The sequence below is a fragment of the Lontra canadensis genome, unplaced genomic scaffold, assembly GCF_010015895.1.
Source record: "Lontra canadensis isolate GAN:19392208 unplaced genomic scaffold, GSC_riverotter_1.0 scaffold14, whole genome shotgun sequence".
In the NCBI taxonomy this organism is placed as follows: Eukaryota; Metazoa; Chordata; class Mammalia; order Carnivora; family Mustelidae; genus Lontra; species Lontra canadensis.
Window position 1 is genome coordinate 21,621,839 of NW_022631008.1, and position 21,148 is coordinate 21,642,986.

At 37.6% G+C, this 21,148-nt stretch overlaps 2 protein-coding genes across 9 annotated transcripts in view; one reads left to right on the forward strand and one right to left on the reverse strand.

The window, feature by feature from the left end:
- HACE1 (HECT domain and ankyrin repeat containing E3 ubiquitin protein ligase 1) overlaps window positions 1-21,148 on the reverse strand; it is a 116,516-nt gene that overhangs the window by 22,483 nt on the left and 72,885 nt on the right. For all 8 annotated transcript variants that reach the window (XR_004382750.1, XM_032858218.1, XM_032858216.1 and 5 more), the window contains 5 exons: window positions 10,810-10,921; window positions 10,620-10,717; window positions 10,353-10,440; window positions 5,602-5,751; window positions 4,884-5,080 (listed from right to left, as the gene is read on the reverse strand). Coding sequence is in view for 7 of the 8 variants with exons in the window: in XM_032858218.1 (XP_032714109.1) it covers window positions 4,884-5,080; window positions 5,602-5,751; window positions 10,353-10,440; window positions 10,620-10,717; window positions 10,810-10,921 (645 nt within the window). In the remaining variant the exon portion in view is untranslated. The remainder of the gene's footprint in view (window positions 1-4,883; window positions 5,081-5,601; window positions 5,752-10,352; window positions 10,441-10,619; window positions 10,718-10,809; window positions 10,922-21,148) is intronic.
- Window positions 1,484-2,000, forward strand: LOC116868125 (40S ribosomal protein S12-like). Its single transcript, XM_032858220.1, has one exon. It carries the CDS (start codon window positions 1,561-1,563, stop codon window positions 1,882-1,884), a length of 324 nt encoding a protein of 107 aa, XP_032714111.1. The 5' UTR covers window positions 1,484-1,560; the 3' UTR covers window positions 1,885-2,000.

The window sequence follows — 21,148 nt, forward strand, 5'->3', positions numbered from 1 at the left end:
ATAAGAGTTCTCACTGAAAATTTCTCTACTGAAAACTCCAAAGGATAACCAGGTTTCTTTTGTAGGCATAAGCAGATATGCCAAATCCTCACTGCCATTGTCTTACAAAATACTCATGCATGATCCCCAGACCAATACCACGACCACCTATCAGTTGCCCTGACTCCCAATATTGCCCCATTTCAATTCATTCTTCACATTCCAAGCTAAGTTTGTTTTTGTGTTTTTAAGAAACAGAATCCACTGATGAAACTTGCCTCTATAACATCTACAATCATCCCTACAGTCTTCAGAACAATTTTCAAATTCTTAATTGTGGGTGCAGAGTCTTTCAGAATTTGGCCCGTCTACCCCCCTCATCTTTTACCACTCATTTGCTTTGCAATCTAAGCTAAGATCTACAACTCTCTGATCTACCTGTGGTTCCTTGAACACATCGTGCTCTGTCACCCTTAACTTCCTATAAGCCCAGAACATTTTTCCCTTTCCAACCCCCTACTCTTATCTGACCACTTAACGCTTCTGTAATTCAACTTCCATGCCGCCTCCTCTATTCCTTGATATCCTCTATTCCTTGATATCCTGTCTTATCCCATCCCTATTTCTTTCCCTCCCAGCCTGGTCTACGGCCATACCACCCTGAACGTGCCCGATCTCGTCTTTCCCTCCCAGCCTGAATGAACTTCATGATTAATACTGTAAAAGTGTTAGCATTTAAAACTCATGTAGCTTACTCTTCAGTTCTAGGAGACAGACTGAAGATATAAGAAAACCTGTCACTTCTAACTCAAATTTTATGGTTCCATGATTCTAGCTTCTGCTCAAAAAAAAAAAAAAAGGGGGGAATGCCTGGGTGGCTCAGTCAGTTAAGTGTCTACCTTCATATTGGGTCATGATACCAGATACCTGGGATTGAGTCCCACATCCAGGCTCCCTACTCAGCAGGGGGCCTGCTTCTCTCTCTGCCTGCCACTCCCCCTGCTTGTGTTTTCTCTCTCTCTCTGACAAATAAATAAATAAAACCTTAAAAAAAAAAGAGAGAACATGAAAAATAAAAGCATAAACTTTAAAAGGAAGATGAAAATACTATTTAAATGCTCAGCTCCAGGGCGCCTAGGTGGCTCAGTGGGTTAAAGCCTCTGCCTTCAGCTCAGGTCAGGATCCTAGGCTCCTGATATCAAGCCCCACATGGGGCTCTCTGCTCAGCAGGGAGCCTGCTTTCCTTCCTCTGTCTCTGTCTGCCTCTCTGCCTACTTGTCAAATACTTGTTTCTGTCAAATAAATAAACAAAAATCTTAAAAACAAACAAAAAATAAATGCTCAGCTCCTGGTAATTCATCCATTTTCAAAAATGAAACCAGAGTTCAGTTTCATTATTTTTTTAAGATTTTTAAACAAATTGATAGATACAAAATTAAATTTAAAAGAGCATTATATTTAAAATATGGAATAAAAATTTAAAAAAAAATGTGGAATGGCTCTTTCCCTGCCGCCGCCGAGTCGCACGGAGGCGGAGGCGACGGTGCAGTCAAGATTCGGCTACACTCGTAATCCACCGCCATGGCCGAGGAAGGCATTGCTGCTGGAGGTGTAATGGACGTTAATACTGCTTTACAAGAGGTGCTGAAGACCGCCCTCATCCACGACCGCCTAGCACGTGGAATTCGCGAAGCTGCCAAAGCCTTAGACAAGCGCCAAGCCCATCTTTGTGTGCTTGCATCCAACTGTGATGAACCCATGTATGTCAAGCTGGTGGAGGCCCTTTGTGCTGAACACCAAATCAACCTAATCAAGGCTGATGACAACAAGAAACTAGGGGAGTGGGTAGGCCTCTGTAAAACTGACAGAGAGGGAAAACCCCGTAAAGTGGTTGGTTGCAGTTGAGTGGTGGTTAAGGACTATGGCAAAGAGTCTCAGGCAAAGGATGTCATCGAGGAATACTTCAAATGCAAGAAATGAACAAATAAACTTAGTTTTTGTTCCACAAAAAAAAAAAAAAATGTGGAATGGATATATATTCTTCTGCCTATATCATTTGTATTTATTTAATGTACTCCTTTTTAAACAAAGGTATTTTCATTTATTTGACTTCATTCCACAATTATCAAAGCCTTTCCATAAAACTTAGGACTAAATGACTCCCCCATGTGGAGATCAGCTTACACAGATTTTCTCATACTAAAGCTTGGAAACTCATTTAAGCTGCAAAATGCTTACAGATTTTGAAGCTGAACTCCAAAGGTGACAGTTACAACTTTACACCTATAGAGATAAGTAACTAAAAGTCTAACCTTAGAGTAACAAAAAAGTTCTTAAAAGAAATATATGTTAAAAAAATAACAAAATTTCTAAAAATTGAAAATTTTATTTGTAAACTGAATAACAATCTTAAAGCAAGTAATCAATTTAAGATGCAGGTATGTTTCTAAAGATTTTTAATTTTAAAAAATTAGGTTGCTTACTGAGTAAGCATTAAATGTTTAAGCATCAACAATTTGATACAGAATTATGCTTGACTCAAAAAAAAAAACAATTAGGCTCTTTCTGGTAACGTTAGAAAACTCTGGAAAATGTTTACATCACAAAAATGGAAGCTGAAAAGAATTAACATATTAGTGATTGAGATCCTGCTTTATTACCAAAAGCTAATAATAAAAAAAAAGTCACCTATAATCAACCAAAAATTAGTTAATATAGTTAAATAAAAATGGATTTAACTTAGAAGCAAAAGTTTCAGCCTTTTTAATATTACAATAGTAAGGGAGTTGCCAAGTGGTAAGGCATCGGTCTCATAATATTACAATAGGAAGTATTCCAGTCTAACTAGACTCACAATGAAAGGTACACCCTCAATGTGTGTATACTCTTGTTGTTACTTACTCAATATCTTCCTTCTCTCTAGAATTCATAAAAGACACGAGTGCCAAAGAATTAATAAAATGTCTTTTTAAAAATCTAAACAAAAATCATGTCATAATGGGAGGGGGGACTGTTAGGAGATACAAGTATAAATATACCTATGCACCATGCAATTGTTAATGGGTCTTTCCACTTTGTCATATAAAATATATCTGAGAGGATGACAAGTCCACTCACCATAGTATTCACAGATAAGAATCATGTTTGAGTTTCTCTGGTGAAAAACAATCACTTGCTTATAATAAAGATAGTATAATTTCATTATCCTTAATTGAGAATAGGTCTCCAGTGTAAAATAAAATAATAAATGCACTACAGGGTGGACAATCTAATAATTAGAAGATTTTAAAAAGTATTTTCAATCACTGGCAAGCTTATACATATTTTGAAAAGGAAGCATTTTGGGGCACATGGGTGGCTCTGTCATTGAGCATCTGCCTTTGGCTCAGGTCATGATCCCAGGGCCCTAGAATTGAGCCCTGCATCAGGCTCCCTGCTTGGTGGGAAGCCTGCCTCTCCTTCTCCCCCTGCTTAGGTTCCCCTCTCTTGCTGTCTCTGTCAAATAAATAAAATCTTTAAAAAAAAAAAAAAAGAAGAAGCATTTTAGTCTTTTCATTATCTATAGCTTAACATGACTCATTATATTAAAAATCAAGTAAGATCTTCCTTAACATGATTAATTTTGCAAAAGGAAGAACATCAGACTTGAAAGTAGGAGACCTGGGTTTTGTCCCCAGCTTTACCATTAACTCTTTAGGCTTCAGTGTCCTTATGTGTCAAATGAGAGAGCAAACTAAAAAACATCTAAGCATATGTGTGCAAAAACTCAGCTTCTGATCTTATTTTCAAAAACTAAACTTCATGGGTTATTTTCTACATATAGTATCTAAGTTGCAAAAGTAAAGCTGCATACCATAATATAACTTTCCAATACCCTATACATATCTCAAACTAAAAACCTCTTTTTATAGAGCACTATCCTCTGTTTATAGAGCACTATTTTGTATTGTGGTTTTCAGCTTGCAAAATGCTAGTAACTATTCTGTATGGGAGGTATCATTATCTCAAGTAAACAAAATAGAAAACTGAGGCTCAAAGAGGTTAAAATGCAGCCAAGTCTTTTGGTCTTTCAAAGAAAAAAGAATCCGTATTTTACTAAGTCAATGGGCATAATTTCTTAAAGTTAGTTGCTTCTGAAGCTGTCTTGGAATTACAATACAACTAATGGAAAGGAAAAAGAACTGAGTCTTGTTTAACCAGAAGTTGCTACTAGTAAATGACAGAAGTAGAGTTCCCAAACCAGATTTTCTGGCTCCCAATTTCCTACATATCAAAATAGAACATAAAACTGAATCATATTTTTCAACAGTGAAATTTAAAACATATGACAAAATTTAAAACTACTATGTGCAGCTGTCAATTATTTCTCAATAAAACTGGAAAAAATATTCACAAACAAAAGATATAAACAAAACAATAAATAAAAATAATCAAGTTATAAAGCTTAAAAAAACAATCAAGTTCAGAGATCTAACAGACTTACTGGATACCAAAAGCATGTACAAAGTTTAACATGGGAAATTCTTCTTTTCTCTACTGGAACTCTTAACATCGTACTTCAAAAGATGAAACAGTGACTAAATCCTAATATGATTTTGGTGTAAACTTCTATTGCTAATCGAAGTTTTTAATAAAGAGATGCCCAATTTATAGAATCAACTGAATTGTGCTCTAGGCTGCCTCAGGAACTGCCTCAGCTATCTAACACACTAGTGAAATGAGCCTTCCTAACTAAAAATTTGGTATTTGATGGTTTAGTTAATTTAAATATTTTCTCTGTTATAAAATGTTATGAAACTGAAACAGTAAAAGTTTTTCTAGCTAGTGTTAGGAGGCTAGCATAATCAGCAAACTATCAGGGCCAAGTTACAAACAATGGCCACGATAAGTATTCAAATACTCACTTTATTATTTTGTGTGACAAGAATACTTCCACCCCCAGGTTTCAAAGGCACCTCTTCCATTGCTCCAAACACATCAGTTTCAACAGAAAAGGTTAGCTCTAGACCCAGATCACTAATATCATTATCTAAAATCCACTGCAAATTTTTGGCATATTCTGGATCAATGGATGCCACATCTTGGTAATTTACAGGAATACCTAAAAAAGCAAACATACAGCAGTTATATTCTAAATGTTTCTGCCTTTCCTTGTTTGTTTAATGGTAAAATACTGCCCTCTACAGATATTCCATAAAACTGCAAAATATAATCCAATTCACAGCATGATTTAAGTGGTTGCTAATTCCTAGATTTGGAAGTCTGTTAATTTAAACTTGTGTTTTTTCCCACATTTTTATAATGTAATCTTTCTTTGAAATAGCTATACAGAAAAATTATTATATACTTCAAAAAGTGCCATACACTTAAGCATATTCATATTAAAATGCATTCTTAGCATAAACATATACACACTAAAATGATAAACAATTTTTTTAGCAAAAAAATAGATTTTTTTTCTCTCCCTCAGACTCCCAAATGCCTTACATACACAGACAGTTTCTAATTGAAATAAAAACTACCTCAATCAAAATGCGATCACTTAGCTACTTAGTTTTTCCCTAAAGATTCTAAGAAAAACACTTCAAATAAATGCCTCTGGAAATAACAATAGAGCCATACCAAGAATGTGCTTATAGAATGATCTTGTGAAGTAAATGTTGACCAGCTGCCTGTGGTTCAAAGCTAATCCCAAGATCTGCCCAGCAAACCGGAAATAGTTCAAGTGATCAGGATTTACATAGGAGTTACTATTAGGCTGAAAAGTTGTTCCTATTAAAATAAATACAAAATAATTTACTTCTAAGAATCTAGATGCAAAAAAAAAGATCATTTCAATGCAAATAAATCAGTTCATATAGAATTTCAGCAAAACCAAGGTTATATTAGGTATAAACTTCCACCAGAATGTTCTTTATGGAATATATAACAGACAATGGAATTGTCAGAAGATAATCATTGATTCAAACATACTTATCAGAGTAAGTCTTTGCAGAGAAAATTTTAGAAATACTTTTAACTGAAAGTGGTTGGAAGATGTGTCAAAGAGATCCTGAAAATAATACATTAAAAGATAATACACGTTTTCCTCAGCAATGTAGAAATCCTAGGTTGTGAATTAGGACAGGCATTGTTTTATTCATCTATACATGCCCAGTGCAGATCTTCACTACTTTTTGTTCCTTATGGAATAGAGCACTACAAGACAGTAACTAAAATTTTAAATGTTGTACAACTGTTCTTAAGTAATGAACTTGATGCCTTTTACCAATTATCAGAAAAATCACCAAAATCCACAAGTCAACCAATTATTCCTCACAATAAATAATCAACTTTATTTTTTTTAAGATTTCATTTATTTGAGAGAGCAACTGAGCACACCCAAGCAGGGGAGGGGAAGAGGGAGAGAGACAGAATCTCTAGCAGATTCCCCACTGAGCACAGAGGCCGACTCAGGGCTCAATCTCACAACCCTGAGATCATGAGCTGAGCCGAAACTTGAGAGTCTGGACACTTAACCAACCGGTCACCTAGGCACCTCACAAATAATCAACTTTAAATAAGTACCACAGAGGTATATAAGTAAAAATGGCAAAGGCAATAGTTACCAATTACTGTCAAAACCTAGTATGATTCCACTTACATGACAAAAGGTCCGGAAACAGTGGTGAGGGTTACACAACACTGTCAATGTACTTAATGCCAGTGAATTGTACACTTTAAAGTGGTTAAAAGAGTAAATACTATGTTATATATTTGATCACAATGAAAACAAAAATCTAAAAAAATATCTAGTGCAGGGGCACCTGGGTGGCTCAATGGGTTAAAGCTTCTGCCTTTAGCTCAGGTCATGATCCCAGGGTCCTGGGATCGAGCCCGATATCGGGCTCTCTGCTCGGCGGGGAGCCTGCTTCCTCCCCTCTCTCTGCCTGCTTCTCTGCCTACTTGTGATCTCTGTCAAACAAATAAATAAAATCCTAAAAAAAAAAAAAAAAAAAGTATCTAGTGCAATGGAAAAACCTAATGCTAAGACCTCAACTTTAAAGAACTCTTTTTGTACTCTTCTATGATGATCACGAACTCCAAAGACAACTGTTACTCTTTCAACAAATATTTATTGAGCTCTTCCTATTTACTACTCTTCTACGTACACTAAACACTTACTAAACACTAGGCACACTTACACTAAAAGAAGAATAACTGCAAACTCTAATGAAATAGTACCACAAAGTAAAATATAATAAAGGAAAAGTAAAAAGTTTTGGAAAATGACATGTTTGGTCATTTAGTATACATATTTTGACAATAATTTCACTTTGTGTGTTGCTAATCTTTAATTTCTCACTGTTGGCACTAGACTACACTGCCCTAACCGGTTTACTTAGATATAAGGTACAAATCTGGAAGTTTATGGTTGAATGACTTAAAAAGGCCACATGAAGCTAGCCATTCACCATCAAGTACCTTTTGAGAATCATTCTCAGTCATTGGTAAGACTGGATATTAAGTCAAAGTCAAAGAAAAGTTTTGTGAGATGCAGAAAAACTTCAAGGACAAACATAACAATAATTTCAAAAATATAAATAATCTAAGATTAGTCACAAATATTTTTTACCTATTAAAATAGCGAATGCTTAGAGCACCTGGGCGGCTCAGTTGGTTAAGTAGCTGCCTTTGGCTCAGGTCATGATCTCAGGATCCTGGGATCAAGCCCCATATCAGGCTCCCTGTCCCACTTGTGTGTGCACACACTCTCTCTCTCTCTCTCTCTCAAATAAATAAATAAAATCTTTAAAAATAATAATAAAATAAAATACTGAATGCTTAGGGTTACTGATGAATCAATCAGCAAAGATTTTTAATGACTCAACTTTCTACCCCCAGGTCTCTGATTTGTAATTCCTTTGCTAAGTACTTTCTGGGAAATCTAGATTATTAAAAAGAACAGATAAAGAGAAATCAAAAACAAAAAATAAATAAGGAAACAAATAGGGAAAACTTTTCAGGGAAGAAATAATGGTTTTTAACTTGAAAACTCCTTAAAACAGACCACAAGGTTTAGGTTCTGTTTTAGGTTCAAAATAAATGAAACTGGGAGGTGCCTGGGTGGCTCAGTAGGTTAAAGCCTCTGCCTTCAGCTCAGGTCACGATCCCAGGGTCCTGGGTTTAAGCCCCACATCGGGCTCTCTGCTCAGCAGGGAGCCTGCTTCCTCCTCTCTCTCTGCCTGCTGCTCTGCCTACCTGTGATCTCTGTCTGTCAAATAAATAAATAAAATCTTTTTTTAAAATAAATAAATAAATAAATAAAACTGGGGCTCCTGGGTGGCTCAGTGGGTTAAAGCCTCTGCCTTTAGCTTGGGTCATAATCTCAGGGTCCTGGGATCAAGCCCCACATCGGGCTCTCTGTTAGGTGGGGAGCCTGCTTCCCCCCCTCTCTCTGCCTGCCTCTCTGCCTACTTGTGATCTCTGCCTGTCAAATAAATAAATAAAATCTTTTTTAAAATAAATAAATAAATAAAATGAAACTGTGACACAGCTATTTTCATCACCTCAGAAAAATCCTAGTGAACAAGAAAATGTCGTTTCCCACATAAAAATAGCTTCTAATAATTATTTCTACTTTCTATGTGCTTTCTGTATTTCTTAGGCACTAGGCTAAACATTTTTTACATAACAGCTAATTGATTTCTCTTTGACCACACCACAAAACCTGTATTATCACCATTTTCAAATGGAGAAATTGAGGTCCAGAAAGGTTACATTTATTGGCCTAAGATGATAATAACAAGAGGAGCAGAGCCTGGATTCACATCCAGTGTAACACCAAAGGCCAAACTCTACAGTAAATATCTTAATTCAATTAGAAAGCAAATTTTAAAGAAATTATTATAGACATGAAGACTACCCAAACATTTCCCACATTTAGGAATTTTTAATTCAAAATTTTAATGTAATTCCCTTCATGTCAACTAAACCTAAGAACAAGGAAATATTTCACTGATATTCTTATTTATAAATACTATGATCCCAAAGAGAAGACTTCTACAGCTTACAAAAAGTACAAATCACAATCTTTATGATCTCTGTGCTTTAGCATATGCTCTAATATATATTCATAGTATGAGGAATTACCTTGACTCATAATTCCACACCAAATCTGTTTCTCAGGTATGGAAACTAAACAGACAGCCTCAGAATAAGGGACTATAAAGAAATGAAATAAAGCTAAAATACAATGCTCTAATGCTAAATCTTGCTTCAAAGATCAGGCCTAACTAAACCCACCACCTCATCAAATTTGTCATAAAAACAACAAAAGCACCAAATTCACCTCAGTGCAAATAATCAGAAGTTATAAAATTAAAGCAGTCACATATTCCTAAACAACTTCAAATACACCATGTGTGTCTGAGGAGCCCATCACAGAAGCGAATACCTGCAGTTCCCAAGTATCCCCACAGCCCACCACCGTCCCCCTCTTGCCTCTCCCAGAGTCGTCATCCTTATTCAGTGGAGGTTTACCTACTGGTTCAGTTGGAGACAATTAGGAAGTACAATTAATAATGCACTCTCTCCTTATAAAAAATAAATTAAACACTGGGAAGTAAAAGATCTTCAGGAAATAAAAGCAACTGTGTAAAGCATTTAAAAACTGAAATCCCGCCTTCACTTGTGTAGGTCTTTCTTAAGTTAGAGAACTGCCAAGTATTCTTCTCACAGATGAGGCAGTAACCATTTCCATTCAGCCTACTATATCAAATTAGAATTGTGCAGGTCGAAAGTACCACTTCAACAAATAACCTATTTCAATTATAAGAGCTTTTTAAGTTTAATCTTTTAAAAGGACCGAAAACTAAGTTACTATACATAAACAGATTATAAGTTAAGATTTAACACCATGATTTCTAGACTGTTTTTTATGACCGATATATTTTAAGACTTGGAAACTCAAATAGGGTTAACAAATTTTAATTTTTCCAAGTAATTATTTTTCTAAGTCCATCTTTTCTAAGGCACTATTTCACAAAAGGAAATTTTAGCTCAGAAAAGCAGTCTAAGGACAATCCTGAAATTGCATAAATTTAGTTTTACTTTACAAAAGATTGATGAAAACTTCCTTACAGCCAGCACTGGCCCTTGAGAACCATCTATGTAGAGGAAAGAATGCTAGACTGAACCAGGTTCCACTCATGATCCTACCACTCATTAATTGAGTTAACCAAAACTCTGAATTTCAACTTTCTCTTCTAGGAAATGGGACTATCCCACACCTAGCTCACAGGATTACTATGGGAATCAAAGGATAAAATGCACTGATGTAGTTTGAAAATATGAGAAGTAACAGAAAAAATAATGTAGACTGTACAACTTACCATCAGCTGACTGGGTAAACAATGCATAATCAGGATTGACTATCTCATTAGACAGAATATCAAACCACTCACGCACAACACCTTGACCCTGAGTTCAAGAAAATAAAATTAAATATCAACAGAATTATATGTGGAAATTTTTCTGAATAATAACAAATTAGAATCATTTCAAATGTCTTCCATTATCAATTATATACTAAACTTTATTCAAGTGCATTTCAATCTTTTATACCTAGTGATGTTAACAGCACTTATTTTTATACCCACCATGCCTTCTTCTCCATGGAACCGTACAGCAATTCCTTGCTTTAGCTTTGCACAATTTGCTTTTGACACAACTTCACAGCTACTCCTAAAAATAGAATCTAAATATGTAGCATTGGTTAATTTTACGTATTAAAATTTACAATAACTGGTATTTTGTGCCTCAACCACATCAGCTTCTTTTTAAACATACCTCTGTGAACCAGCAGGATATCATTTTCATTCACTGGCCTGTGCACCATGTCTGAATCTGGTTGTCCTGAATGCAAATGCTCATAGAACCATTCACAGCGATCTTTAAATGGCTAACCCAACAAAAAAACGGTAAAATATGTCAGCAGTATTTCAGTTACCTATCAGATTACTTAATGAGCCTGCTAATGTCCTTTCCACAAATAATCATTCTTAGGCCTTTATTTATAATAAATAGTTCTAGATAATGTTCTGACATTTTAAAAACTATTCACAAAAAGGCAGATCTCAGCTGAAATACTTTGATTACAAAGGGAGTATATTTTTTTAATTCCCATTTTTAACAGAAAAGACTTGATAAATTAGGTTATACCTAAACTTAACATCAAATATGTAATTGATGAGATTTACTCCTAATTTCTTTCTTTCTTTCTTTTCACAATTTTATTTATTTGACAGAGAGAGCAGGAACATACAAGCAGAGGGAGTGGTAGAGGGAGAAAGAGAAGCAGGCTTCCCACTGAGCAGGGAACCTGCTGTGGGCCTGATCCTAGGGTGCTGGGATCAGGAGCTGAGCCGAAAGCAGCTGCCTAAGCAACTGAGCCACCAGGCACACCATTCTCCTAATTTTTCTTAAGCATAACAATGCTTATAAGAATGAATTTCCAAATCCAGAAAAATTACACTGCATGTTATATTCAATTTTTCATGAAAATAATCTTCTAGATCTAACTTTATTTTTATTTATTTATTTATTTATTTAGTGTGTGTGTGAGAGAGAGAGAGAGAAAGAGAGAGAGAGAAAGCATGTACGAGAGCTTGGGAAGGGGCCGAGGGAGGAGAGGGAATCTCAAGCCAGCTCTGCACTGAGCCCAGAGTCTGACACAGGGCTGAGATCATGACAACCTGACCTGAAATCAAGAGTCAGACACTTAATGATTTGAGCCACCCAGGCACCACTATCCAACTTTATTCTTATTTCTATCCTTTGAAAACATAGTGTAAACCTTGACAATTAGGGTATTTTTTTCTTTTTCTTTTTTTTTTTTAAAGATTATATTTATTTATTTGAGAGAGAGGCAGTGAGAGAGAGCATGAGCGAGAAGAAGGTCAGAGGGAGAAGCAGATTCCCCATGGAGCTGGGAGCCCGACGCGGGACTTGATCCCAGGACTCCGGGATCATGACCTGAGCCGAAAGTAGTCGTCCAACCAACTGAGCCACCCAGGCGTCCTAGGGTATTTTTTCTTATTTTAATGTAAGTACCTGACTTAAGCTTTTATTGCCAAGGCAACCACTTCAAAGATGGCTATCTCAAATAAACAGAATGCCAGCACGTAACTTGATAAGGAGCCAAGCCACTTTCCCAAAGGAAGGCTCCTCTGTTTTAGAAATCTTGGTTGATTTCTATAACTGACCATTTGGCACCCTGTTTTTCCTCTTCCCATGCTTTAAATTCCCGCTCTTACGTTTTAAATTCACCAATAGTGAGCCTATGAAACTCTTGGCTCCCACCTCAACCCCAATAAAAGCAGAACTTCAGGCCCATGTGCATTATCATGCACTCTCCCACTCCCCCATCTCTACCATGTGTGCTGTGTAATACCCAGGTCCTGTAAGTAATAAATCTTTATTTTTTTCAGTTTCCTAATGGTTATTGCTGAAGGGCATCTTGCAATCATAATAAAAACCACAACGGCTGGTCTAGGCACAAGACTGGGTATTGAAAGGCTAAGACCAACACAGGACAATTGGCATAATTGGCAGGACTGGTAGGACCTTGCAATTAATCAAGGGGAATGCCTTTACCTGCAACTTGCCCACTAACTGCCAAACTCACCATCTGAGAAAGGAGCACCTTTAGCTAGGCGTCTCTCATGCTGCTATGTGCTTTTACACATTGCCTCTGTCATATGTTGCCTGCAAAATCTAACCTAAAATGTCATGCCTGCCATAATAATTCAGAGCAGCATGAGCAAGGCCATATGCTCCAATGAAATTATTACACTACTAATTATAAAGGTCTTAATTGATTATTAATGTGTATAAGGGACCTCCATAGCCAAGGAAAGCAAGGGAGGGTGGATTGGACTGCAAGGCTACTGTCACTGCCAAGGAGGATTCTGGGCCAAAGGTAGATGGAAATGATTCTGTTAGGTAAGGAGGACTGGAAATTTCCACTTGTAACCACTGAGTCAAGTGGCTTGTGCCCAAATTACGTGTCCTAACCGAGAAGAAAAAAAAGCCCTATAACTGGAAGCCAGCAACAAGAGGGAACCCACACAGAGGGAACCCACACAAAGGCCTATAGTCTCTGTGTTGCCACTTTACTTACTACCATTGCTACTTGTCCCCTGACCCAACAGGATACTATGGGTCCAATCCCTGGTGTGGTATTGCTTAAAAAATTAATGGACAAATATAAATGTCCTGAACAAGGACCTGACAAGGCACACCAGCTCCTTGGTAAAACCCCATGGATGCTTCCTAGGTGTTACTCAATTACGCATACCAAAATGCCAAGGCTCTGGTTTATGCTCCAGAGGCCTAGGGACTTTTCCCAAAGACCCTGTGCATATCAGTCTGAAGGCAGACTCCAATCCAGGAGAGGTTTCCTGTGACACCCTGAAAAGGAAAGCAGCCTACAAAGAGGGTTGGTAACAACAATTTTCCAGTAAGATTAAGGTAACAGGATAAAAACAAGAAGAAGAAATTGAGATTAAAAGTCATACCTTAACTGAAATTCAAATGTTCCTTAAGTATTTTATGCAGCAGGAAGGAGAGAGGGGAACTAATAGGTTATTGCAGGTTTTCTTGTTTAGAACTGGCTCTTAACTGTTACTCATAGTGGCTAAAATCCATCAACTGGCTGCTACCTCTGAAGACCCTACAATCCATAACTTCCTTTTTTTTTTAATAGCTGTGTTATTTATTTATTACTTATTTTTTAAATTATTTTTTAACATATAATGTATTATTTGCCCCAGGGGTACAGGTCTATGAATCGTCAGGCTTACATACTTCACAGCACTCATCATATCACATACCTTCCCCCAATGTTCATAACCCAGCCACCCTATCCCTAACTCCCCTACCCCTCAGCAACCCTCAGTTTGTTTCATGAGATTAAGGGTCTCTTATGGTTTGTCTCCCTCCTGATCCCATCTTGTTTCATTTTTTCCTTCCCTACACCCCAAACCCCCTACTCTAACTCTCAAATTCCTCATCTCAGGGAGATCATATGATAATTGTCTTTCTCTGATTGACTTATTTCGCTCAGCATAATACCCTCTAGTTCCATCCATGTCGTTGCAAATAGCAAGATTTCATTTCTTTTCATGGTTGCATTGTCCTCCATTGTATATATATACCAATTCTTCTTTATCCATTCATCTGTTGATGGATATCTAGGTTCTATCCAGTTTGGCTATTGTGGACATTACTGCTATAAACATTCAGGTGCACGTGCCCCTTCAGATCACTACATTTGTAACTTTAGGGTAAATACCGAGTAGTGTGATTGATGGGTCATAGGGTAGCTCTATTTTCAACTTTCTGAGGAACCTCCATGGTGTTTTCCAGAGTGGCTGCCCAGCTTGCATTCCCACCAACAGCGTAGGACGGTTCCCCTTTCTCCGCATCCTCTCCAACATCTGTCGCTTCCTGTCTTGTTAATTTTAGCCATTCTGACTGGTGTGAGGTAGTATCTCACTGTGGTTTTGATTTGTATTTCCCTGATGCCAAGTGATGTGGAACACTTTTTCATGTGTCTGTTGGCCATCTGGATGTCTTCTTTGCAGAAATGTCTGTTCATATCATCTGCCCATTTCTTGATTGGATTATTTGTTCTTTGGGTGTTAAGCTCTTTATAGATTTTAGTTATTAGCCCTTTATCTGATATGTCATTTGCAAATATCTTCTCCCATTCTGTCAATTGTCTTTTGGTTTTGTTGACCATTTCCTTTGCTGTGTAAAAGCTTTTGATCTTGATGAAGTCCCAATAGTTCATTTTTGCCCTTGCTTCTCTTGCCTTTGGCGATGTTTCTAGGAAGAAGTTGCTGCGGCTGAGGTCGAAGAGGTTGCTGCCTGTGTTCTCCTCAAGGATTTTGATGGATTCCTATCTCACAATGAGGTCTTTCTTCCATTTGAGTCTATGTTTGTGCGTGGTGTAAGGACATGGTCCAGTTTCATTCTTCTGCATGTAGCTGTCCAATTTTCCCAACACCATTTGTTGAAGAGACTGACTGTTTTCCACTGTACATTCTTTCCTGCTTTGTCAAAGTTTAGTTCACCATAGAGTTGATGATCTATTTCTGGTCTCTCTATTCTGTTCCATTGATCTATGTGTCTGTTTTTGTGCCAGTACCATACTGTCTTGATGGTTACAGCTTTGTGAAAGACCTTGAAGTCTGGAATTGTGATGCCACCAACTCTGGCTTTCTTTTTCAACATTCCTCTGGCTATTCAGGGTCTTTTCTGGTTCCATATAAATTTCAGGATTATTTGTTCTATGCTTTGAAAAAAAATTGATGGTATTTTGATAGGGATTGCATTAAATGTGTAGACTGCTTTAGGTAGTATAGACATTTTCGCAATATTCATTCTTCCAATCCATTAGCATGGAACGTTTTTCCATTTCTTTTTGTCTTCCTCAATTTCTTTCATGAGTACTTTATAGTTTTCTGAGCACAAATTCTACGCCTCTTTGGTTAGGTTTATTCCTAGGTATCTTATGGTTTTGGATGCAATTGTAAATGGGACTGACTCCTTAATTTCTCTTTTTTCTGTTTTGCTGTTGCTGTATAGAAATGCAACTGATTTCCCTGCATTGATTTTATATCCTGACACTTTACTGAATTCCTGTATGAGCTCTAGCAGTTTTGGAGTGGAGTCTTTTGGGTTTTCCATATAAAGTATCGTATCACCTGCAAAGAGTGAGAGTTTGACTTCTTTGCCAATTTGGATGCCTTTTATTTCTTTTTGTTGTCTGATTGCCGAGGCTAGGACTTCTAGTACTATGTTTAATAGTGGTGGTGATAGTGGACATCCTTGCTGTGTTCCTGACCTTAGGGGAAAAGCTCTCAGTTTTTCCCCATTGAAAATGATAGTCACTGTGGGTTTTTCATAGATGGCTTTGATGACATTGAGATATGTACCCTCTATCTTTACACTTTGAAGAGTTTTCATCAAGAAAGGATGCTGTACTTTGTCAAATGCTTTATCAACATCTATTTAGAGTATCATGATTCTTGTTCTTCTTTTTATTAATGTATTGTATCACATTGATTGATTTGTGGATGTTGAACCAACCTTGTAGCCCAGGAATAAACCCCACTTGGTCATGGTGAATAATCCATTTAATGTACTGTTGGGTCCTACTGGCTAGTATTTGGGTGAGAATTTTCGCATCTGTGGTCATCAAGGATATTGGTCTGTAAATCTCCTTTTTGGTGGGATCTTTGTCTGATTTTGGGACCAAGGTAATGCTAGCCTCATAAAATGATTTTGGAAGGCTTCCTTCCATTTCTATTTTTTGGAACAGTTTAAGGAGAATAGGTATTAATTCTTCTTTAAATATTTGTTAGAATTCCCCTGGGGAGCCATCTGGGCTCTTGTTTGTTGGGAGATTTTTGATGACTACTTCACTTTCCTTACTGGTTATGGGTCTGTTCAGGTTTTCTCTTTCTTCCTGGTTCAGTTTTGGTAGTTTATATTCTCTAGGAATGCATCCATTTCTTCCAGATTGTCAATTTTGCTGGCGCATAGTTGCTCATAATATATTCTTATTATATATGAGCCTGGTGTTTGTATTTCTTTGGTATTGGTTGTGATCTCCCCTCTTTCATTCATGATTTTATTAATTTCAGTCCTTTCTCTTTTCTTTTTGATAAGTCTGGCCAGGGGTTTATCAATCTTATTAATTCTTTCAAAGAACCAGCAGTTCCTAGTTTTATTGATGTGTTCTACTGTTCTTTTGCTTTCTATTTCATTGATTTCTGCTCTGATCTTTATGATTTCTCGTCTGCTGGGTTTAGGCTTTCTTTGCTGTTCTTTCTCCAGCTCCTTTAGGTATAAGGTTAGGTTGTGTATTTGAGACCTTTATTGTTTCTTAAGAAAGGTTGGATCACTATATACTTTCCTCTCAGGAGCACCTTTGCTGTGTCCCAAAGATTTTGAATAGTTGTGTTTTCATTTTCATTTGTTCCCATGAATTTTTTCAATTCTTCTTTAATTTCCTGGTTGACCCATTCATTCTTTAGTAGGATACTCTTTAGCCTCCATGTATTTAAGTTCTTTCCAACTTTCCTCTTGTAATTGAGTTTTAGCTTCAGAACATTGTGATCTGAAAATACGCAGGGAATGATCCCAATCTTTGGTACCAGTTGAGACTTGATTTGTGACCCAGAATGCGATTATTCTGGAGAATGTTTCATGTGCACTAGAGAAGAATGTGTATTCTGTTGGGGATGGAATGTACGGAATATATCTGTGATGTCCATCTGGTCCAGTGTGTCCTTTAAGGCCTTTATTTCCTTGTTGATCTTTTGCTTGGATGATCTGTCCATTTCAGTGAGGGGGGTGTTAAAGTCCCCTACTATTATTGTATTATTGTCAATGTGTTTGTTTGATTTTGTTAATTGGTTTATATAGTTGGCTGCTCCCATGTTAAAGGCATAGATATTTAAATTGTTAGATCTTCTTGTCGGACAGACCCTTTAAGTATGATAGTGTCCTTCCTTGTAACTGTCCCTCAGAACAACGTACTGCTTAAAATATAAACTATGAGAAATTAGATTATTTACCAAGCATGCTTAGATATAGCTTTAAGAAAAACATGTACTGGCAACAGGCCATTTGGGGCGAGGACGATATACATCCTTGAAGCCGAGCAGCTGGGGATGCCTGGCTCGCTTAGGGCAGAATGCCACCTACTTCATTTTTCCATTATCTCCCCTTTCCCAAAGAGCATAAGCAGTTAGTCAGACAATCCTTTTGTTTGGGCTTGCTCACTATGGGTCATGTACTATGTGACCAGACATACTTTGCCTTTCTTCTTATGTATCTACAAAACTCATGGTAACTGTGTAATCTACTCCACCTTCTTCATTGGTTGTTACTCACTTTCTAATAAATATGAGACTTAGGAGTTGTTCGGAGCAACAGTCTTTTCTATTCTCGCCCCCTGCTCCCATTCTCTTGCAGCTGACTTGTTTGTGCCTCATTCTTCTCCCATGTGCCGTCAGGAGATGGCACTTCCTCATCTCTTATAGTCTTTGGCTTAAAATCTAATTTATCTGATATAAGGATAGCCACCCCAGCTTTCTTTTGATGCCCATTAGCATGGTAAATTGTTTTCCACCCCCTCACTTTAAATCTGGAGGTGTCTTTGGGTCTAAAATGAGTTTCTTGTAGACAGCATATTGATGGGTTTTGTTTTTATCCATTCTGATACCCTGTGTCTTTTGATTGGGGCATTTAGCCCATTTACATTCAGGGTAACTATTGAAAGATATGAATTTAGTGCCATTGTATTGCCTGTAAGGTGACTGTTACTGTATATTGTCTCTGTTCCTTTCTGGTGTACTACTTCTAGGCTCTCTTTGCTTAGAGGACTCCTTTCAATATTTCCTATAGGGCTGGTTGGGTGTTTGCAAATTCTTTCAATTTTTGTTTGTCCTGGATGCTTTTTATCTCTCCTTCTATTTTCAATGATAGTCTAGCTGGATAAGTATTCTTGGCTGCATATTTTTCTCATTTAGTGCTCTGAACGTATCATGCCAGTCTTTTCTGGCCTGACAAGTCTCTGTGGATAAGTCGGCTGCCAATCTAGTATTTCTACCATTGTATGTTACAGATCTCTTGTCCCAAGTTGCTTTCAGAATTTTCTCTTTCCCTAAGACTTGTAAATTTTACTATTAGATGACGGGGTGTGGACCTATTTTTATTGATTTTGAGAGGGGTTTCTCTGTACCTCCTGGATTTTGATGCTTCTTCCCTTTACCATATTAGGAAAATTCTCCACTAAATTTCACTTCGATATACCTTCTGCCCCTCTCTTTCTTCTTCTTCTGGAATCCCAATTATTCTAATATTGTTTCGTCTTATGGTATCACTTATCTCTCGAATTCTCCTCTCGTAGTCCAGTAGTTGTTTGTCTCTCTCTTTTGCTCAGCTTCTTTATTCTCCATCATTTGGTCTTCTATATCACTAATTCTCTCTTCTGCCTCATTTATCCTGGCAGTAAGAGCCTCCAAATTTATTGCACCTCATTAATACCTTTTCTGATTTCAACTTGGTTAGATTTTAGTTCCTTTATTTCTCCAGAAAGGGATTTTATTTCTCCAGAAAGGTTTCTCTATTATCTTCCACGCCTTTTTTGAGCCTAGCTAGCACCCTGAGAAACATCATTCTGAACTCTAGTTCTGACATATTACCATTGTCCATATTGATTAGGTCCCTAGCCGTCAGTACTGTCTCTTGTTTCTGTTTTTTTTTTTTTTGTGGCGAGTTTTTCCGCCTTGTCATTTTATCGAGATAAGAATATATGAACAAAAGAATAAAATACTAAAAGGGTGGCAAAGACCTCAGAAAAAATGTACGCTAACTAAATCAGAAGAGACCCAAAACTGGGGGGGGGGATAAAAAGAAAAAAAAAATGTGTATATATATTAGACTGGTGAACAGAACAGAGCCACCCACTTGATTTGGGTGTATTTTGGTCTCTTAGAAGAAACTACCTTCCAAAATTTTAAAGAAAAACTTACACACACACACACACACTCACTCACAAATAAGGGTAAACACAATGAAGGGATGGAATATGACTATAAAGATGAAAATTTTTTTTTTAATTCTAAAAAAGGAATTGATTGGAAAAAGAAAAAAAAAAGAGGAGAGAATGTGCTCAGGCTGGAGACTAGAACAAAGCCATGCGCTAGATTTAGGGTATATTTTGATCTATTAGAAGAAACTATATCCCAAAATTTCTTAGGAAAAAAAATACCTATATGTATACAAAAAGTAAGGTTAAATACAATGAAGGATAAAATATGACTGTAACAATGAAGGCTTAAAAAGATTTTTTTTTTTTTAGAAAGGTACTGTTAAGATAAACTAGTTAAAAAACGTTAAGACAGGAAAGAGGAAAAGTTAAAAAAAAACAGAATAAGAAAAATAATAAAATTTTTAAAAATTTAACTTCACAAGACTAAAGGATCCTGGGGAAAAAGCCATGAGTTCTTTGCATTGCTTTCCTCTATCTCTGGAATTCCAATGTTCTCCTTGATCGGTGAGTTTGGTCTTGGCAGGGTGTTCTCACGGATCTTCTTGGGGAGAGGCCTATTGCAGTGAGTCTCAAATGTCTTTGCCCAAGGCAGAACTGCACCACCCTTGCCAGGGGCCAGGCTAAGAAATCTGCTCCAGCTCGCTCTCAGGAGCTTTTGTTCCCTGAACGTTTTCCATAGAGCCCTAGAGGATGGGAATGAAAATGGCGGCCTCCCAATCTCCAGCCCAGAGAAGCCAAGAGCTTGGGGCCCCACTCATCAGTGCCCTCAGAGATAAGCAGTCAATCACTCCTGTCTCCCTGGTCTCCAGGCGTGCTTTGTGCTCACCCGGCCTGTGACCAAGTGTTTCTATCTCTGGTGCACAGCCCCATTTGGGGTCTCCAAACACAGATTCCTGCTGCGCTGCTCCTCCCAGAGGAGGAAGGTGAGTCTCCCTGGATCTGTTACTTGTGGGGTCCCTGCTTGAACAGCAGTGGTCCAACTGTGCCTTGGATCACAGTTTAAGTAACCCCGATCTGAAAGCTCACTCCTCAGCTCTGTCTCTGTAATTGGCTTCCCTGCTCTGAAACCTGGGAGTTCTGCCACACTCAGACACCCCCAACCTTTCTGTGACCCCACAGTACCTGAGACCACACTGTATTCATGAGGGTTCCACCCCTGTCCCTCAGTGGAGCAGACTTCTAAAAGTTCTGATTTTGCATTCCACTGCTCCACCACTTGCTGGGAGCTGGCCCCTCCCCCAGCAGTCTATCTTCCCGTCCCTTCAGATTCACTTCACCGCACGTCCTAACTTTCAGAGTGGTCAATTTTCTGTTCCTAGAATTCCTGCTCTTCTCTTCTGTCCTCTGTTGAGTTTGTAGGTGTTTGGAATGGTTTGATAACTATCTAGCTGAACTTCTGGGACCCATCACACCAGTCTGCTACTCTGCTGCCATCTTGCCTCTCTCCAGCGAAATCCATAAGTTTCTTAAAGATCCATCTAGACCACAATGCTCATTCCTTCTGAGATAGCACATTTTCTGAGCCCCCTAAGCTTTCTGCTGAATGGGGGCATAACT